Source organism: Aspergillus melleus (assembly GCF_016097325.1).
Source record: "Aspergillus melleus strain CBS 546.65 chromosome Unknown contig1, whole genome shotgun sequence".
Lineage (NCBI taxonomy): Eukaryota > Fungi > Ascomycota > Eurotiomycetes > Eurotiales > Aspergillaceae > Aspergillus > Aspergillus melleus.
In genome coordinates, this window is record NW_025763370.1 from 3,985,178 (window position 1) to 4,001,319 (window position 16,142).

Below are 16,142 nucleotides of genomic sequence, written 5' to 3' on the forward strand. Positions count from 1 at the left end.
TATTCTAGAACCGAGCAGACTCTGCGTATGAGAATTCAGGCTCCTCCAGCAACACCCGCGGACTTGTAAATCATGGCTGATTCATACAAGCGCCTAGCAGCAAATATAAGCATTAATACAATCGGCGTACTGGAGCAGCTCAACGCCCGAGTCCCCTTTTCGCAAGCTGGGTTAGTCATATTAATACTTGTCTAAGCAGACAAGTCGATGGAGATAGGGCTGACTACCCGATTGGGACAAAGTGACCGAAAGTGACCGAGCATATTAACAGCTCTATATTCGATTGCTTACCCAAGTTTCTTCTTTCTTCTTCGTTATCATTCGGCGACGGACGACGATAGGATGAGAGACGAGATGGAAGCAAACGGAAGGAGAGCTTGACTTGTTCAAGGCTACGTGGGTATCACATGGGGGCTTAGCACAGGGCCGAAGGTGGTTCCAATGATTGCTTCATGAACCGACCTGTCTGTTCTTCTCATTCACTATGCTACAATGCTAGTATAGAACTAGTGATTATGCCCGGAATTCCCAGGTCATTCAATGCCAAGTCCACTTTACAAAGCCGGACTTTAGGTCAAGATCTCCGCGAATCCCGTAATTCCGCTCATAAGAGCTTCTTGGCATGCGGCCCTTTGAATTGTGATGCAATCACATAACTCCGTTAACAGCGGAGCGGCCCCAGCCCCTCTCTCTGATATTATTAATTTTTCCCCCTTGAAATGCGAAGATTTCCCGTGTCCAAGGCAAAGTGTTGCTGACAATTGCAGCGGAGTTGTTCGTTTGTCAGCGGGGATCCGTGAGATACGGACTTCGGGCTCACGAGATGCCGAGAATATCGCGAGAGATGATGCTCGAAGGTCGAGGAATTATGAAGAGTGAGGCTCCGAGTCTATATAAAATGACTGTTCTGAACGGCTTGATGATTGCAGATTAGAATCCAGAATCATCAAATCAGTTCGGAATTGTCTCTACTGCTTACTACTACCTTTCCCACCGCAATCAAATCAGACACACAACCACCATGTCTCCGAAGCCCATTGTCCTCTACAGCCATACTGGTGGCCCCAACCCATGGAAGGTGGCCGGACTCCTCGAGGAGCTCAACATCCCTTACGAGACGAAGTTTATCCTCAGCGAAAACGTGAAAAAAGAGCCGTTCATCTCGGTGAACCCCAACGGCCGTGTGCCCGCCATCGAGGACCCAAACACAAACATCACCCTGTGGGAGTCCGGGGCCATCCTGGAGTACCTTGTCGAGACCTATGACAAAGAGCGCAAGGTCAGCTTCGAGCCCGGCACTCCAGAATACTTCCACGCAAAGCAGTGGTTGCAATTCCAAACGTCCGGCCAGGGACCGTACTTCGGCCAGTTCGTGTGGTTCACGTTTCACCATCCGGAGAAGATCCCTAGTGCGCAGGAGCGCTATCTGAATGAGATCCGGAGGGTGTCCGGAGTGCTCGACAAGTGGCTGGAGGGTCGCGAGTGGCTGGTGGGCGGAAAGTTCAGCTACGCGGATGTAGCTTTCCTGCCTTGGTATGGGATTCTGGGCAAGTACACTGGCGACGCTATCGATGCTGAGAAGGAATTCCCCAACCTTGACGCCTGGTTGAAGAGGCTGAACGGTAGACCTGCTATTGCCAAAATGCAGAAGGATAGGGCAGAGGCGGGTGCGAGCCAGTCGAAGTAGGAGGGTGTTGAACTCCGTTTATTGGGGCGAATGTGTTTATTTCTATATTGGCATGTTGCTGTTTGCGCTCGTCTTTTGTAATTGATCAAGTACTGTACTGCACATAGCAATGAATTGAGTATCCTGGCGGAAACTCTGGAGATTATGTTTGTAGTTGTTATTCATGTAGTGTCGATTCTTTAATTGATAGAATTTAGTCCTATCTGACAAGGTCGACTGTTGAATGATGAATAACTGAAATGGGCAGGGAGGAGAGGAAGAGCGACGACGGAGGTCAGGCGGAATCGGCGCTAGTCCCGATCAGGCTAGTACACGTGAGGGTCTTGGCGCGAGTTTTTGGAGCGAAAGGTCCGTGTCGCGACGAGTTGGTGACACCCCCAAAGCCCATCCATCCTCTGCTCCGCCAGTCCGTCGTATGGTCGTACTCATCCCGACTCATCCCGGACTTCCTGCCTGCTCCGTTCATTGATCTTTCATTCATTCAAAGGGTTGCCTCCGCACCCTGCTAACACCCTCCCTCCCCTCTCGCCATTGACGTCGGCTCGCTCCAGGCAAAGACCCTTGCTCGCCGTCGTCCGCAACCTCAGCATCCATCTTTTAACCTTAACACCGCAGGATGGAGGATAACACTGTCCTTTCTAGCGGCGCTGCCGATGATTCCCTCGCAGGCACCACGGGCCAAGATGCCCCCGGTGATGTGATCAACACCTCCGGTTAGTTTTGACCTCTTTACGCACCCCCCTGACAACGCTGCATGGGGTTCGCCAACCTTTCGCAAGCATAAAATTAGAATCGCAATCGCGTCAAGAGTCTCCTAACAAGAATGACCCAGGAACTGATAACCCGTTAGATGCCCCCGCCTCCCCCAAGGCGCAGAATGCCGATGGCGAACTTGAAGACGAGGAAATGGGCGGCACCGAGACCGAGACGAAGAAAGAGACCGACGGCGGCGACGAGCTCGCCGACCCTGCTGCTCAGTCAGGCGCTGAGGGTACGGCCGACGAGCAGCCCGCGCAGGGCAAAGCGTCGGTTGAGAACTCCGCTCGTTCGCAACTCGTTTCGCAGACACATGCCATCATCCTCCCCAGCTACTCTACGTGGTTCGACATGCACACGATTCATCCGATCGAGAAGAAGGCGCTGGCGGAGTTCTTCAACGGCAGAAACCGAAGCAAGACTCCCGCAGTCTACAAGGACTACCGTGATTTCATGATCAATACCTACCGACTGAACCCCATCGAGTATCTCACAGTCACCGCGTGTCGCCGCAACCTTGCGGGAGACGTGTGTGCGATCATGCGCCTTCACTCGTTCCTTGAGCAGTGGGGTCTGATTAACTACCAAGTGAGTAGTTATGCGCGTGCTAATTTGTAGTATCGGGCTAACTGACATTACCTGCCAGGTGGACCCCCAAACCCGGCCGTCGAATATCGGACCTCCGTTCACTGGTCATTTCCGAGTCATTGCCGACACACCCAGAGGCCTTCAGTCGTTCCAGCCTGGACCGAACACCTTTGTCAAGCCTGGAAAGCCTCTCTCCGCCACCGACCGTGCCGCTTCGGCCACCCCCGCACCCAAGGCCGACCTGAACCTAGAAATCCGACGCAATGTCTACGATGATAAGGGCAAGGAGATCACTCCCGCCGCCGAGGACAAGGAGAAACAAACAAACGGAGAGGGCTCGGGTGCCAACGGCACGGCAGGCGATTCGACCAAGGCGATCGAATCAGCGGCCAAGGACCCTCGGAAGAAGTTCCACTGCTTCTCGTGCGGTATCGACTGCACTCGCCTGCGATTCCACTACGCCAAGTCGACCCCGGCTGCGAACCCGGCTGCTCCGGATTCCAAGTATGACCTGTGCCCCAACTGCTTCCTGCAGGGCCGGATGCCCAACAGCCACAGTGCCTCGGATTTCGTCAAACTCGAAGACAGCGGCTATTCTATCGTGCCCGACAAGGATGCACCCTGGTCTGATGCAGAACTGGTGCTTCTGCTCGAAGGACTGGAGAATTTCGACGACAACTGGGAGCAGATTGCTAGCCACGTCGGAACCCGGACGAGAGAAGAGTGTGTGATGAAGTTCCTGCAGCTGGAGATCGAAGACAAGTACATCGAAGATGTACCGGATATGCGGGCAGGACCCGGACGGGAGCCCATCAGCCAGGCCGAGAACCCTGTTCTGTCAGTAGTCGCCTTCCTTGCCCAGATGGCCGAGCCCGCCGTGGCTGCTGCCGCCGCTGGCCGCTCCGTCGAAGAGATTCGCAAGGAGCTCCGGAAACAGCTCGAGAAGGGCTCGGGAGATGACAAGAGCCAAGAGAAGGGCAAGGAGAAAGAGGGTTCCGATGTGAAAACCGAGGACTCAATGGATGTGGGCGAGGATGCGCCTGCAGAGATCGTGGAATCCGCCGCCGCCGAAGGCCAAACCAAGTCCTCGTTGCCCACCGTCGCTCTCGCCGCCTCCGCTGCCCGTGCCGGTGCTCTTGCTTCGCACGAAGAGCGCGAGATGACCCGCCTGGTCTCTGCCGCCGTCAACGTTACTTTGCAGAAGTTCGAAGTTAAACTGCAACAATTCAATGAGATGGAGGAGATCATCGAAGCCGAGCGCCGCGAGCTTGAATTGGCTCGCCAACAGCTCTTCCTAGACCGTATGGCCTTCAAGAAGAGGGTCAAGGAAGTCCAAGATACCCTGCAGGCCGTCACTCTCAAGGGTCCCGGCGAGGAAGCCAACAACATGATCGCCGACGCCGCTACGACGGGCATTGGCAACCGCTTCAACTTCCAGCCTGGTCCCGGCGAAGCCCGAGCCGATGCTCAGCCGCTCAGCGCCGAGGCCGGCGCCGACTACAAGACGCTGGACCTGTAATGCCGCAAACAAAAAACAAAGAATGAATTGAAATGTTTTTAATGGACGTGCGTTCAATCCAACTCAACCAACCCACCAATTGGAAACCGAAAATGCTCTCAAAACAAGTGCAAAAAACATAACCAGTACATCTGTTTCTTCTCTTTTCTTTCTCTGTCTACTTCGGTCTGGCAGGAAACACTTTTTCTTATCTAAAGTTGATTTCATTATAATATCCTATGTATTGTACAATACCTTATCCTTGGGTTATGGAAGTCAAGGGGTATCTACTATTCTATCGCATCAGGATGGCTGGGCAGTTTGAGAGATGTGATGCGTTTGCGATTGATTGGGGAAGAGGCTGTTTTGGTGATGGATGGGCGGACGCCTGGGGTTTGGGTTCTGCGGTTTTTACTTTTCTTTTGCTTTTTTTTCTTTTCCCCTTATTCTTATTGTTTGATGTCGTCTGGGCTGCTAGGAAAAGGCGCTCTTGTCTCGGAGTTTAGAGTATTTGTTCGCGATCAATCTACTTGGTTCAATTTTTTAAACAACTTGTTTTCATTTAGAAATTTGGTAGAGCCATGCATGTAGGATGATGACTTTTCATTAGTCCCAAGAATGAGTAGCAAGTGTACCCGAAACAAGGAAGTCCATATATAACCTCCAGCCTGGTGAACATCGAATTAAACCAAACATGCAACCCGAAAGTAACCCGAAAGATTCCATCTATAGATCAAACACCAATAATGCCAATACAAATAGTACATACAGCAAGCAATAGGCTCGTACATCAAACACGCCGCAGGTAATAATAACAAACATGGGATTTCCAACGCTCAAAGCAAGCTCATTTTCAAGGGCAGGATAGGAACAACCTTTTATTCAGACGGCCAGTCAGTTGGGCTCATCGGTTGCGAATACAGCGGTATTCCGTCATTGTCATCATCTTCTTGTGCTGACGAATATGACTTTCGTCGTTCGTATGTGGTAGGGAGGTCATCTTCGGAATTTGAAGAATAATCTTGGCTTTTGTTCTGAGCGTAGTTGTAGGGGTCGGGTTTAATGGGGATATTGTGGCGGTTTGAAGGAGAGGAGACTGGTGAAGGGGATGATGTTGCGAAGAAGCCTTTGGTGGGTGATTGTTGTTGTTTGGGTGTTGACATGTCAGGTTCAGGTTCGTCGTTCTCCATGTCATCCGTTTCGTCGGCGCTTGGATCTGCTAAAGCGTCTGATTGATTTTCAACATCGTCTGCATCGCCATCTGCAGCGTCGGAAGCGGAATCGGACTCGGATATCTCGTCGTTCGAAGAGTCAGTTACATATAGCGACACAGCGGGCTTTTCAAGACGACGGCGTTTCCGTCGGTGTTCGGATATGTCTTCGTAGATATCGAACACTTCATTACCGTGTTCCTCCCAGTCTCCTCGGTATAGGGTCCTATTACGCCAGTCGACCAGATCCTCGGGCGTCTTGTGCTCTCCAACTGGCATGCGCAAGTTCGAGACTCGCTTGTGATCCCCCGCGATGAGCGAGTTGAGGGAAGTGGGCGGTGACTGGCCCAACTTTTGCCATAACTGCTGTTCTTCTAGATGGCTCGATTGCTGGTCGACTTGTTCTGCGTGATCGTCTTCTGTATCTACCACCGAGAACTCCTCATCCGGCAGCTGTGAGGACAGATTTGATGCATGCACAAAGCCATTGTCTTCGTCATCACTGGTCCCATCCTGTGATTGATGCCTCGAGACACTTCTTCCCCCGGGTCCCGGGTCAAGCGGGACCCTGTCAGATAGGATGTCCTCGACTTCGTTGTAATCCATATGAACTGAGTTCCAGCCTTTGCGGTGTCGAAGATCGGCCACGTCCAAGTGGCACCTTCGCGCCAATCCTACCCAATAGTCGAAGCGATTGTGCTTCATGTTCAGCACGTCCAGCGCGGTCCGAACATCACGCGATTTTACAACCTGTGCTTTGGGATTGCCGGTGTCTCTCATGCTGTGGAGTCGGGACATGGCGAAAAAGAGCGCCGAATGAATCAAGCGCCGTGTGACGCTTACCGTCAGAGCGTAAAAGTCTGCGAAGGCGTCTGCGGTTACCGACGGCGTCTCATCGGCGAAAGCGACGTTGACCCAGTTGTCGTCGAGCCTCTGACCGCCGAAGTTCATGAAAAACCGCTCTGAAAGTCGGATCCATGACTTCAAGTTCAATAGCCCCGCTGTATGGTGAATACTGCTATCTGAAACAAAGGCTTCATCCCGCGATTGAATCTGCTCGTCCAATTCTGCCGCAACGTCTTGATCGACAATCCACATGTCACGATGTTTGTGTCGCCCAGCCACATTTTCCGAAAATTCCTCCTCAAGCCGCAGTAACCCTGCATACTCGTCGAGTGCACGACAGCATTTGTGGCTGATCTCGGCCGCTGCGGGAATCTGCCCCAGGATGATCGGTCTGAAATCCTTTTTAGACTGATGTCGTTCATTTAAGCCCTCGTGTAGAAGTCGGATGTATTCCTGCACTTCCAGTTCCGATTTTGTTCCAATCGTTTGGGCAATCTCCTTGATTCCATTTTTGCCCTTTCTTTCCAGTGTGTTGAAAAGCACTTCCTTCTCGGCGGGTGTCCATAAAACGATCCCTTTGTAATCTTGAAATTTTACGGGCGTTGACGCGATTTCGGCGGTTTTGATAGGCGAATTCTCATCGGTTGTCGTATCTAAAAGGTTGTCGTACGCCGTGACCGATTCTCGGGTTAGGGACGTGCGAAGACGTTCAAGCGCCTGAGACCGCGTGCCTACACCGCCGCGGTCTATTGACTCAAGCGGAGACTGTCCATTCGCTTCAGCTGGAGAGGATTGTCGCAGCCCCTCGGTGGGCGGGGAAGAGGGAGGGGCTCTCGTTCGCCGCGCTGCTCCGGCGTCGAAATCGGAATCAGATGCATCTTCGTCTTCCTCGGGCGGCTCGTAAAGGCTTGAACTGCTCATGGTCGGGAGGAAGGAGGTCCGAGGGGCCGTCGCACCAAATACATGGACTTGGAGTAAGCGTCGGAAACATGCCCGGCATCAGACCGATCAGAAAAACATCGTATGCAACCTGGAGGAGCTGAGATTTCCCCGGAGGAGAAGCAAACGAAGAAATTGTTCCGCAGCGGTCGTCGAGAGCTGATAAGACCGGGTGTTTGCACTGTTTGCTCGGGCTACTTTACTTTATCAGTCACCTGTTTGGCTCCGTCGACAACTTCGTCACTGCGTCATTTCCTCCTCCCTCATGGCATCCACCGTACGGAGTATATGGAGCGTATATGTCGATCATTGGGGTTCATTCCCATCTCACGTCTTCTGTGTCGGTCTCGGGGCCCTTGGAGAACGCCCCGGGTAGCTTACGCTCTGCCGAAACAGCATGCCCGGCTTAATTCTACGGTCGCTGCTGCTCCAGCCTCGCATGGCGATGCTATAGTTCTCCGCGACTATCAGGAGGAATGCATACAGTCGATCCTCGACCACGTGGACCAGGGCCACAGGCGACTGGGGGTCTCGCTAGCTACAGGCTCCGGCAAAACTGTCAGTATGAAACCTGCAAACACCTCAGATGCACCTTGCCTCCGCTGACTTCTTTCCTCTCTCTACTACACCAGGTGATCTTTACTCAACTAATTGGGCGCATTCCGCCGCGTGCTGAGAAGAGAGACCAGACCTTGATCGTTGTTCATCGACGTGAACTTGTCGACCAAGCGTTCCGACACTGTCAGCTCGCCTATGGCTCAACCAAGAAGATCGAGGTCGAAATGGGATCTGAGGAGGCCACGGGTTATGCAGATATTACCGTCGCGTCTGTTCGCAGTCTGACGTCGCGTGAGCGGATCGATAAGTTTGACCCTAGCAGATTCAAGCTTATTCTGGTCGATGAGGCACACCATATTGTTGCGCCGTCCTACCGTACAGTCCTCGATCATTTCGGACTCGGCGAGGCGTCCTCCGACTCACCTGTGCTTGTCGGTGTGTCGGCGACGCTCTCGCGGCATGACGGATTCAAATTAGGCAGTGCGATCGACCACATTGTCTATCACAAGGATTACATGGAAATGATCGATGACAAATGGCTCGCAAATGCAATGTTCACCACAGTTCAGTCGCATGCGAACTTGGCCCGCGTGAGAAAGGACAAGTTCGGTGACTTTGCTATTGGTGCACTTTCCCGAGCTGTGAACACTCCGACCACCAACGACATCACCGTGCGCGCGTGGTTTGCCAACGCGCAGGATCGCAAGTCCACCCTAGTGTTCTGCGTCGATGTTGATCACACCATGCGCCTTACCGAGGCGTTTCGCGCAGCTGGTGTCGATGCGCGGTACATCACGGGGCGCACGGACAAGAAAGTGCGTGCTGAACAGCTGGAAAGCTTTAGAAACCGCGAATTCCCGGTCCTTCTGAACTGCGGTCTATTCACCGAAGGCACGGACATTCCTAACATTGACTGTGTCTTGCTAGCCAGGCCCACGCGGTCCCGCAACCTCCTCATCCAGATGATCGGCCGAGGACTACGGCTCTATCCCGACAAGAAGGACTGTCACATTATCGACATGGTGGCTACTTTAAACACAGGCGTTATAAGCACCCCGACCCTATTCGGTCTAGATCCCGATGAAGTGCTCAACAAGGAAAGTTCCAAGAACATAAAAGACCGCCTGGACTCTGCAGCTGCTGAACCTGATGGGACCCCAGAACCCGACTCGGATCCATACGACCCCCCCGACCATATCGACCTCACCTTCACTAAATACGACACCATCTACGACCTCATCCACGACATGAAATCCGAGCGCCACATCCGCTCGATCAGCCGCTACGCCTGGGTCCGCGTCGGCGAAGACCGATTCCTCCTCTCCGACTCCAGCGGCTGGCTCACCATCGAGAAGGATAGTGGCAACACCGGCGATCCACCTTGGAAAATCTTTCACGTCATCCGGTTCACCTCTGTTGATAGCGAAACGCCACAGTTTACGCGTCCGCGATTCATCGGCAACGCGGAGGAATTTGAATCCGCCGTGCACGCGGCCGATACCTTTGCGGCGTCTCAGTTCGCGGAGCGCTACATCTCCACAAGTCAGCCCTGGCGACAGCGCCCCGCCACTAAGCCCCAGATTGATTTTCTGAACCAGCGCGACATCCGGAAGAAGAAGTTGAGCACGGCAGAAAATATAACCAGAGGTCAAGCGACGGATCTGATCACAAAGCTGAGACACGGCGCAAAAAAGCGATTCCAGGCGGCGAGGAAGAAACGAGAGAAGGAGACGGCCAAGAGAGAGGAAATCGACAAGTTGATGGACCGAGCGACCGTTCGTGTTGGGCCGGTTACTGGATGAACAAGCAGTAATGTGGACCTAGAACGACGGGGCTCTTGTATTCTAGAATACCATGATGTACTATATATCTTTATGTTTTCAATATTTGTGGATCAATCTCTCGTATGGTGTAAACTGGAGCTGCCTGGGATTGAAATCGCAGAACGTGGGTGGAAGTGGTAGCAAGCCCGGACTGTATCGTTGGTCGGAGTGATTAAACCCTGGGATTTCCGAGCAGTTGAGAGACTGCAGGTATTCAACATTCTTCTGGTTGGTTTTTGATGTTTGCGAAAACGCAGGATCCTACAACAATCTCCAGCATGTTAGCTCATGGATAGAGCACCAGGCTCATAGCCCGGAGGTATGTGACACTAAATCATCCACTTGTCATCTGAATTTGCAACTAACAACCTGCTTGGGACCCTGGATACCAGGACATGCTCTCTTTTATTGTCCTTCTGTTTTTCAGATTGGACATATGGAGGGCAAACAGTGTCTGGTTCGATCAGAGCACAATTTTGAGCACATCACAGCTCTGACTAACCTTCACAATGTAATCCACGGAGTGATTCTGTTTCATAATAACAGGGCTCAGTAGCGTGGCTATATACGCCCCCTTCGACGCTGTGTCCGGGAAGTAATCAGAACCGTCATTCAAACCACCATAATGTGAAATTTCAAAAAAGTCTTTTGGTAATTATAATCTTCTAGTTTTTTTTACTTGGAAATCTTTGTAACAAATAGCAAAAGCTAATATCAACTACAAAAATTAGAAATCTGCATTTTTTAGTCAATAGACCTAAATAAGCATCTATTGCTGAGGCATTGGATCTCCTGGGGCATGCAGCCTGTCTAAAGTTAGCACTGTCGTCCTATATTGAAATCTGCATTGTTTATGGTCTGGAGCTTACCGGAACTCTGGCAAAATTGGCCTGCTTCGGAGTCTGCGTAGAATATTCATGTAACTGCTGAAGGTAGCAGTGAAACCTCACGTCTCCCATTCTCTGTGAACGAGCCAACAATGACCAACTTGTCAATACTGATCCTGTCATGGGCGACCATTATGCAAGAATCATCTCCAGCAGTTACAATTATTTCTCCAGACCCCGAAGCAGTCCAACTTCGCCAAAGCCCCTGTAAGTTACTCCCACTACTCCTCCCGGCTCCTAGCTAACAATCCCATGTCACACCATTCTATCTATCAGATGAATCTACTCGGGATTCAGTTAACAGCAGCACAGGTGGTGTAGACTGCACACTGCACAAAGTAGTGAATAAGCGATCCGTGGCACCCGCCTGTTTAAGGTGCCATGACTCTCAAATGATGCTCTTTCCTCAACCAGGTGACTCACTCCCTCCTCCCTTCTCTCCTCTCCCTTCTCTCCTCCCACTTCCATCTTTCCATCCTCCATATCAGTTCTCAGTCAAGCTCTTATCACTGCACAACCCGCTATCAGCTCTCTGTCCTGTTAGTTCTTACCGCTATCGAGTTATCTGTCAAGCTCCAACCACTATCCAGCTCGCTTTCACACTCCCATCTTTCAGTCCATCCCTCCCTTGCCATCTCTGTTGCCTTCGTCTATCATGGAAACTGTTCGTCTCATACGTGCGGAGCGAGCGCGAGTCCACAAAGAACGTTTCTTGGACGCGTTGGATGAGATCAATAACCGTCTGAAACTGTCGCTGCCCTCCGCCAACACCTACCGCCGAGCGGTCGTCTTTGCCATGCATTGGGAGAATGATGATCTAAACGTTGGTCCAATCGAGACGGACCTCCTAAAATTTGAAGCTGGGCCGAGAGACACCATGTCAATGGAGGGAGGGGGGCTTACACAATGAAACTCTCACACAGGCATAAATACGTCGTCCTGTCCCTCGACAAAAAACCCCAGAACGTGTCTATATATCAGGCTTGCTTTCCACCCTCTACTCCAAAGACTTTTCTATCTTTCTCCTACCGATATCGTTCAGTCAAGAATGCCAAACAAAACTTATACGTATGGCGACCTGGTCGTCACTTTGACTTCGAACTTTGACGCCATCTGGAATGACAAGGGCAGTGGTGCCGCCAGGGACGGAGAATTCTGGCACCCGCTTGCACAGGGGAGCTTGCGCCCTCTGGGAAGCATGGCTATCGGGAACTATGGAACCCTACAGGGCAGCAGAGCCAGCGCAGATGGTTCCTTCTGGCGACCCATAGCACCGGCTGGTTATATATCGATGGGAGATGTTGCCCAGTCAGGCTGGAGCGCGCCTTCGACTAGCAAAGTTTGGTGCCTACGGTCTGATCTTGCAGCCGACGGCCAGTACGGACCCGAAAGCATCTGGGATGACACAAAGTCGAAGGCCGATGTCGACGTTTCTATTTGGGAGGTGTACCCTTATACTAACGGTTTCAATGGGTCTGAGCTTCTTCCTGTGATTGCTGGTACTTTCAGGATCAGTGCCGGATCCCATACTAACCCCCCTGACCTGGGTTACGCAGTCGTCCCGACCCTCAAAGTTCCCAAAGAGTCCGCGGAATTTACCGACTCAGTACCTAAGATCACTGCGAACAACATCCCGAGCACCGGCACCACTTATCATTGGACTCAGCAGTGCGAAGTTACATTGCCATTACCTCCTTCTACGACGATACAGACGCACGGAGCCTCCGACTCATCAGCGACCCTTTCTGCACAGCGAGCAGAGCCATCGTATGGTACGTCGAAGGTTCCTGGACCAACGGGACTGCCGATCAAATCAGGAGGTCCAAAACGCTCAGGACCGGTGTCACTAGTGGCGAGTCGACCGAGCTGGCTCAAAGCACGGGCATCGAGCTTTCGGCCAGCGGTGGTGTCGGCGTGAAATTGGGAATCAAATTGAACTACCAATTCACCCACAGAACTTCCTCCACGTACAGCGAGTACAGCGAGAAAGAGATTACCACCGAGATACTGGTTCCGGCCTATCATGCTACAGTGCTGTTCTCGAAACGCATCCTGATCAAGGGGCAGCGGGCGGATGGATCCGCTATTACCGGTCAACTTGACTTTACCGCGAATGACGACGTTCATCTCTCTGGGGTGGATCTATGATGGCTGATTTCTGCATAGGAGGACAGAGATTTAGTGAAAAGAACCATATGTTCAGTCATATACAAACTAGTGTCCTGATTCTTGTTATCTGTTGCTATGCTATCTGGTCAATCATTCTTTGATGCTTTTTGTGCCCAATCACATGGAGGTTTCTTCTCTGCCACTCGCTTGAGCTAATTAGGGTTGTTGATCGAATCACAGGAGTAGATTGACATCTAAAAAGCACATCCTGCGATCTGCTAAATCAGAAATATACGTGTCTGTCTGAAGAGTTGTGGTTTCTTGCCCGTAGGTAGCCTCCACTGAGCTTCTTGCGAATTCTGAATGTGTCAAAGCAGAGCAAATAGGGGGTTATCTTACATCTAGAAATGTGACCATATATCGGTTTATCAATGTTGATTTATGCATGAACTGGTTAGATTGAACATTGGAGAAAAAGCCGCGAAAAAGGTGAAGCCCAAGAAGGCATAGGCTGACCAGATGGACCTTTAACAACGAAACAGGAGAAAGAGAACCCAACATTTCAGCCTGAAAATGAACGATTTTCCTTAACAGCGCAGCTATACTAACGACCAATCGAATCTGCGGCAAGAGGTGCCTTCAAATCACATGATTGGGTGCTTGCTTAGGTATTAAAGACACCGAACAACTTCATCACATCGTGGACAACTATATCATTTTCCATCTATTGTCTTTACCCCCCAGGTTGTAGTCCTGGTCGTTCGCAAAACCAGTATGAACCATGTATCCGATAGTGAATTGATATCGTTTTGTCTTGATGGACCACCCGGCCGCATCATTGGAGGCAGGGACGGCGGTGCACGCGTCGTCAGGGTATCCGAAGATACAGCGATCAAGTTTGGTATCGGTATCTCGGAATATGGATTCCTCAATCACCAAAGAGCATATGATCTCGTCGACCAGACCCATATGCAAATCCCACGTGCTTACCGATTTTTCACCGACAACTTGGGCCGTGGATACATCGTGATGGAGTACGTCGAAGGAAATGTGATAGATCCGCTGGACGATCCCGTCCTTATCAAAAGAGTCAGCAACGTGCTAAACTATCTGCATACAATTCGAGGCACCAAACCCGGAAGTCTCAGCGGCGGACCCTGTCGTGGTCTTCTTTGGCCTGACAATGAAAGCGTGAGGTTCGAAAGCAAAGAACAACTGGAGTCGTGGCTCAACAGTCGACTCTCCCCGGAAGATGGAAGCGTATCGCTGGGAGACGATAATCTAATTCTCTGCCATCTAGACGTTACGCCGCGGAATATCATCTGGAAACCTGACGGCTCTATCTGCTTGCTAGGATGGGCTTCTGCGGGCTTTTATCCACGGTTGTTTGAGTTCTGGGCCCAGTGGGTTGTTGATGGGAAGGAGAGTCTATTTAATAAGCTTTTGCTTAATTTGATGAAGCCTCTTTCGTGTGATGAAAGGCTACAACAATGGCCACTGTGCCGGGCCTGGCAAGCTAATCAGGAAGGTTCTATGTGAGTTCCACCGTATCCGAAAGAAGCGCTTGCTTATAGAAACCAGTCGTCCCAAACCGGATCCCGTTAATTTTGCTCAACCTGTGGAGCAAGAGAAGACCCCGGTGGTTGTTTTTGAGAATCCAATGCCCCCATCTTCGGTAGAAGTCAACAATAACACGCTCAATGCCAGTGAAAAAGTGAACGGGAATGTTTCAGAGCATCCTTCAAAACAAGAAAGCCGATCACCCAAGCCGATCATATCTGTGTCACTACGGACCACCAATTCCAATATCCGAGAGTTTTCCAGTAGCCACCCGATTGCTGTGGCAGCTGTTCTCGGTACAGTAGCCATACTTGGTATCTGGGCGCGGAAACGACAAACGATATAGTCCTTTCTGATATCACAGATCGTGGACAGTCTGAGGCGTATATCCTTCCCTACACCTGGGTTTAAATGATATCTCGACGTTTTCGACACATGAACTAGATATTCAAAGGTAGATCATACTAGCTCCCCGAACAATTTGGAGATCAATACTAACAGCCGGGGGAACAATCTATCATCCAGACGTCTCGCTGTTACTCCGATTTTGCAACAATAAACAAATTGTATTCTTGTCTATACCGCAGTTGAACTTGGTTCGGTTTCACAAATAGAGCTCTAGATACTATACCTGATGTACAGTACCCATATTCCAGCATACCACGCATAAAATCGAATAACCTACTTATCGACGTAAGATAAACCCCCAGAAGCATCCGAATCCCAAAACCTAACTTAACAGAGAAAGAAGCTCAACCGTTTTCACGTGCTGTAGAGAACGTGTCCAGGAGAGGCCCTCCAAAAGTGGACCTCAGGCACCCAAAAAAAACAAGTGGAGCCTGGGGCAACCCAAACCCAAACCCAAATGCAATGGGGACGATCTTCAGGCACCACCTGCCTATCTAAGGCAGTCAATCCAACCCATTACTATCTACTAGGTAAACTCCAACTTCTAGAGTGGTTCCCAACAACAAATAACTGACATCACCGCCATCCCCTTCCACCCTAGCAACATCACACCATAGCATAAATCAGACAAACAAATCAAATCCGCCGAGAAAACGCCACCAAGCAAAAAGTACGACGGAGTCAGCCAACTCTCGTCGATGATTCGATCATCGTGCGGGGTTGGATCCCGTGAGCCAAGAGGTAATTAACGTGGTAGGTTGGTTTAAATCGGCTGGGTTTTCCCCCCTGAATGTCTTCTTTCTTCTTTTGAATCGTGATGTTTACTGTGGGTGTCTGTTCTTGACACTGAGTGCAGACGGGCTGGGTGAGTACCTTTTTCCTCTTCTCTTATTGTGCTCTTATTGTCATTGTCATGGTCATCGGCCTATCTCGAGGTCTTTGACTGTGACTGTTTGACTATCCCCGTCCATCATTGCAAATGAAGAAACCCTTTTACCTCATTGTGACTTGTCCCATGAACGCAATCATACAATCTTACAATTAAGCAGACTCAGATGCAAATTCTTTCTAACAAAGTCTTGTCCTGTCTTTTGGGTTGCACTTGCTAATGACTCCCTGCTCTCGCTAGATCCCGGCCCTCCGATCCCATCGAATACCACTCACTTTCTCGAGTCCTTGGGTCCTTTGATAATTACATACAAGAAAGGAAATGGTAGCAATAGAGATATCCAGAGTCCAAGAATTATCCTCGCTGGCTTCCACAGTAATCCA

The 16,142-nt window shown here is 50.8% G+C and overlaps 6 protein-coding genes across 6 annotated transcripts; 5 read left to right on the forward strand and 1 right to left on the reverse strand.

The window, feature by feature from the left end:
• Positions 1-1,021: 1,021 nt before the first annotated feature.
• LDX57_001415 (glutathione S-transferase family protein) lies at positions 1,022-1,687 on the forward strand (the record flags this gene model as incomplete). Its single annotated transcript, XM_046083057.1, has 1 exon — positions 1,022-1,687. One exon carries the CDS (start codon positions 1,022-1,024, stop codon positions 1,685-1,687), a length of 666 nt encoding a protein of 221 aa, XP_045939014.1.
• Positions 1,688-2,054: 367 nt separating this feature from the next.
• rscE (putative RSC complex subunit (RSC8)) lies at positions 2,055-5,100 on the forward strand. The gene is made up of 3 exons (XM_046083058.1): positions 2,055-2,400; positions 2,520-3,031; positions 3,090-5,100. Exons 1-3 carry the CDS (start codon positions 2,304-2,306, stop codon positions 4,548-4,550), a joined length of 2,070 nt encoding a protein of 689 aa, XP_045939015.1. The 5' UTR covers positions 2,055-2,303; the 3' UTR covers positions 4,551-5,100.
• A 307-nt stretch (positions 5,101-5,407) lies between these two features.
• On the reverse strand, positions 5,408-7,507 carry LDX57_001417 (uncharacterized protein; the record flags this gene model as incomplete). Its single annotated transcript, XM_046083059.1, has 1 exon — positions 5,408-7,507. One exon carries the CDS (start codon positions 7,505-7,507, stop codon positions 5,408-5,410), a length of 2,100 nt encoding a protein of 699 aa, XP_045939016.1.
• A 168-nt stretch (positions 7,508-7,675) lies between these two features.
• irc3 (DEAD/DEAH box helicase) lies at positions 7,676-9,956 on the forward strand. Its single transcript, XM_046083060.1, has 2 exons — positions 7,676-8,083; positions 8,158-9,956. The coding sequence occupies exons 1-2, from the start codon at positions 7,814-7,816 to the stop codon at positions 9,883-9,885; spliced, it is 1,998 nt and encodes a 665-aa protein (XP_045939017.1). The 5' UTR covers positions 7,676-7,813; the 3' UTR covers positions 9,886-9,956.
• A 1,885-nt stretch (positions 9,957-11,841) lies between these two features.
• On the forward strand, positions 11,842-12,941 carry LDX57_001419 (uncharacterized protein; the record flags this gene model as incomplete). Its single annotated transcript, XM_046083061.1, has 2 exons — positions 11,842-12,461; positions 12,554-12,941. The coding sequence occupies 2 exons, from the start codon at positions 11,842-11,844 to the stop codon at positions 12,939-12,941; spliced, it is 1,008 nt and encodes a 335-aa protein (XP_045939018.1).
• A 735-nt stretch (positions 12,942-13,676) lies between these two features.
• LDX57_001420 (uncharacterized protein) lies at positions 13,677-14,441 on the forward strand (the record flags this gene model as incomplete). Its single annotated transcript, XM_046083062.1, has 1 exon — positions 13,677-14,441. One exon carries the CDS (start codon positions 13,677-13,679, stop codon positions 14,439-14,441), a length of 765 nt encoding a protein of 254 aa, XP_045939019.1.
• Positions 14,442-16,142: the final 1,701 nt, after the last annotated feature.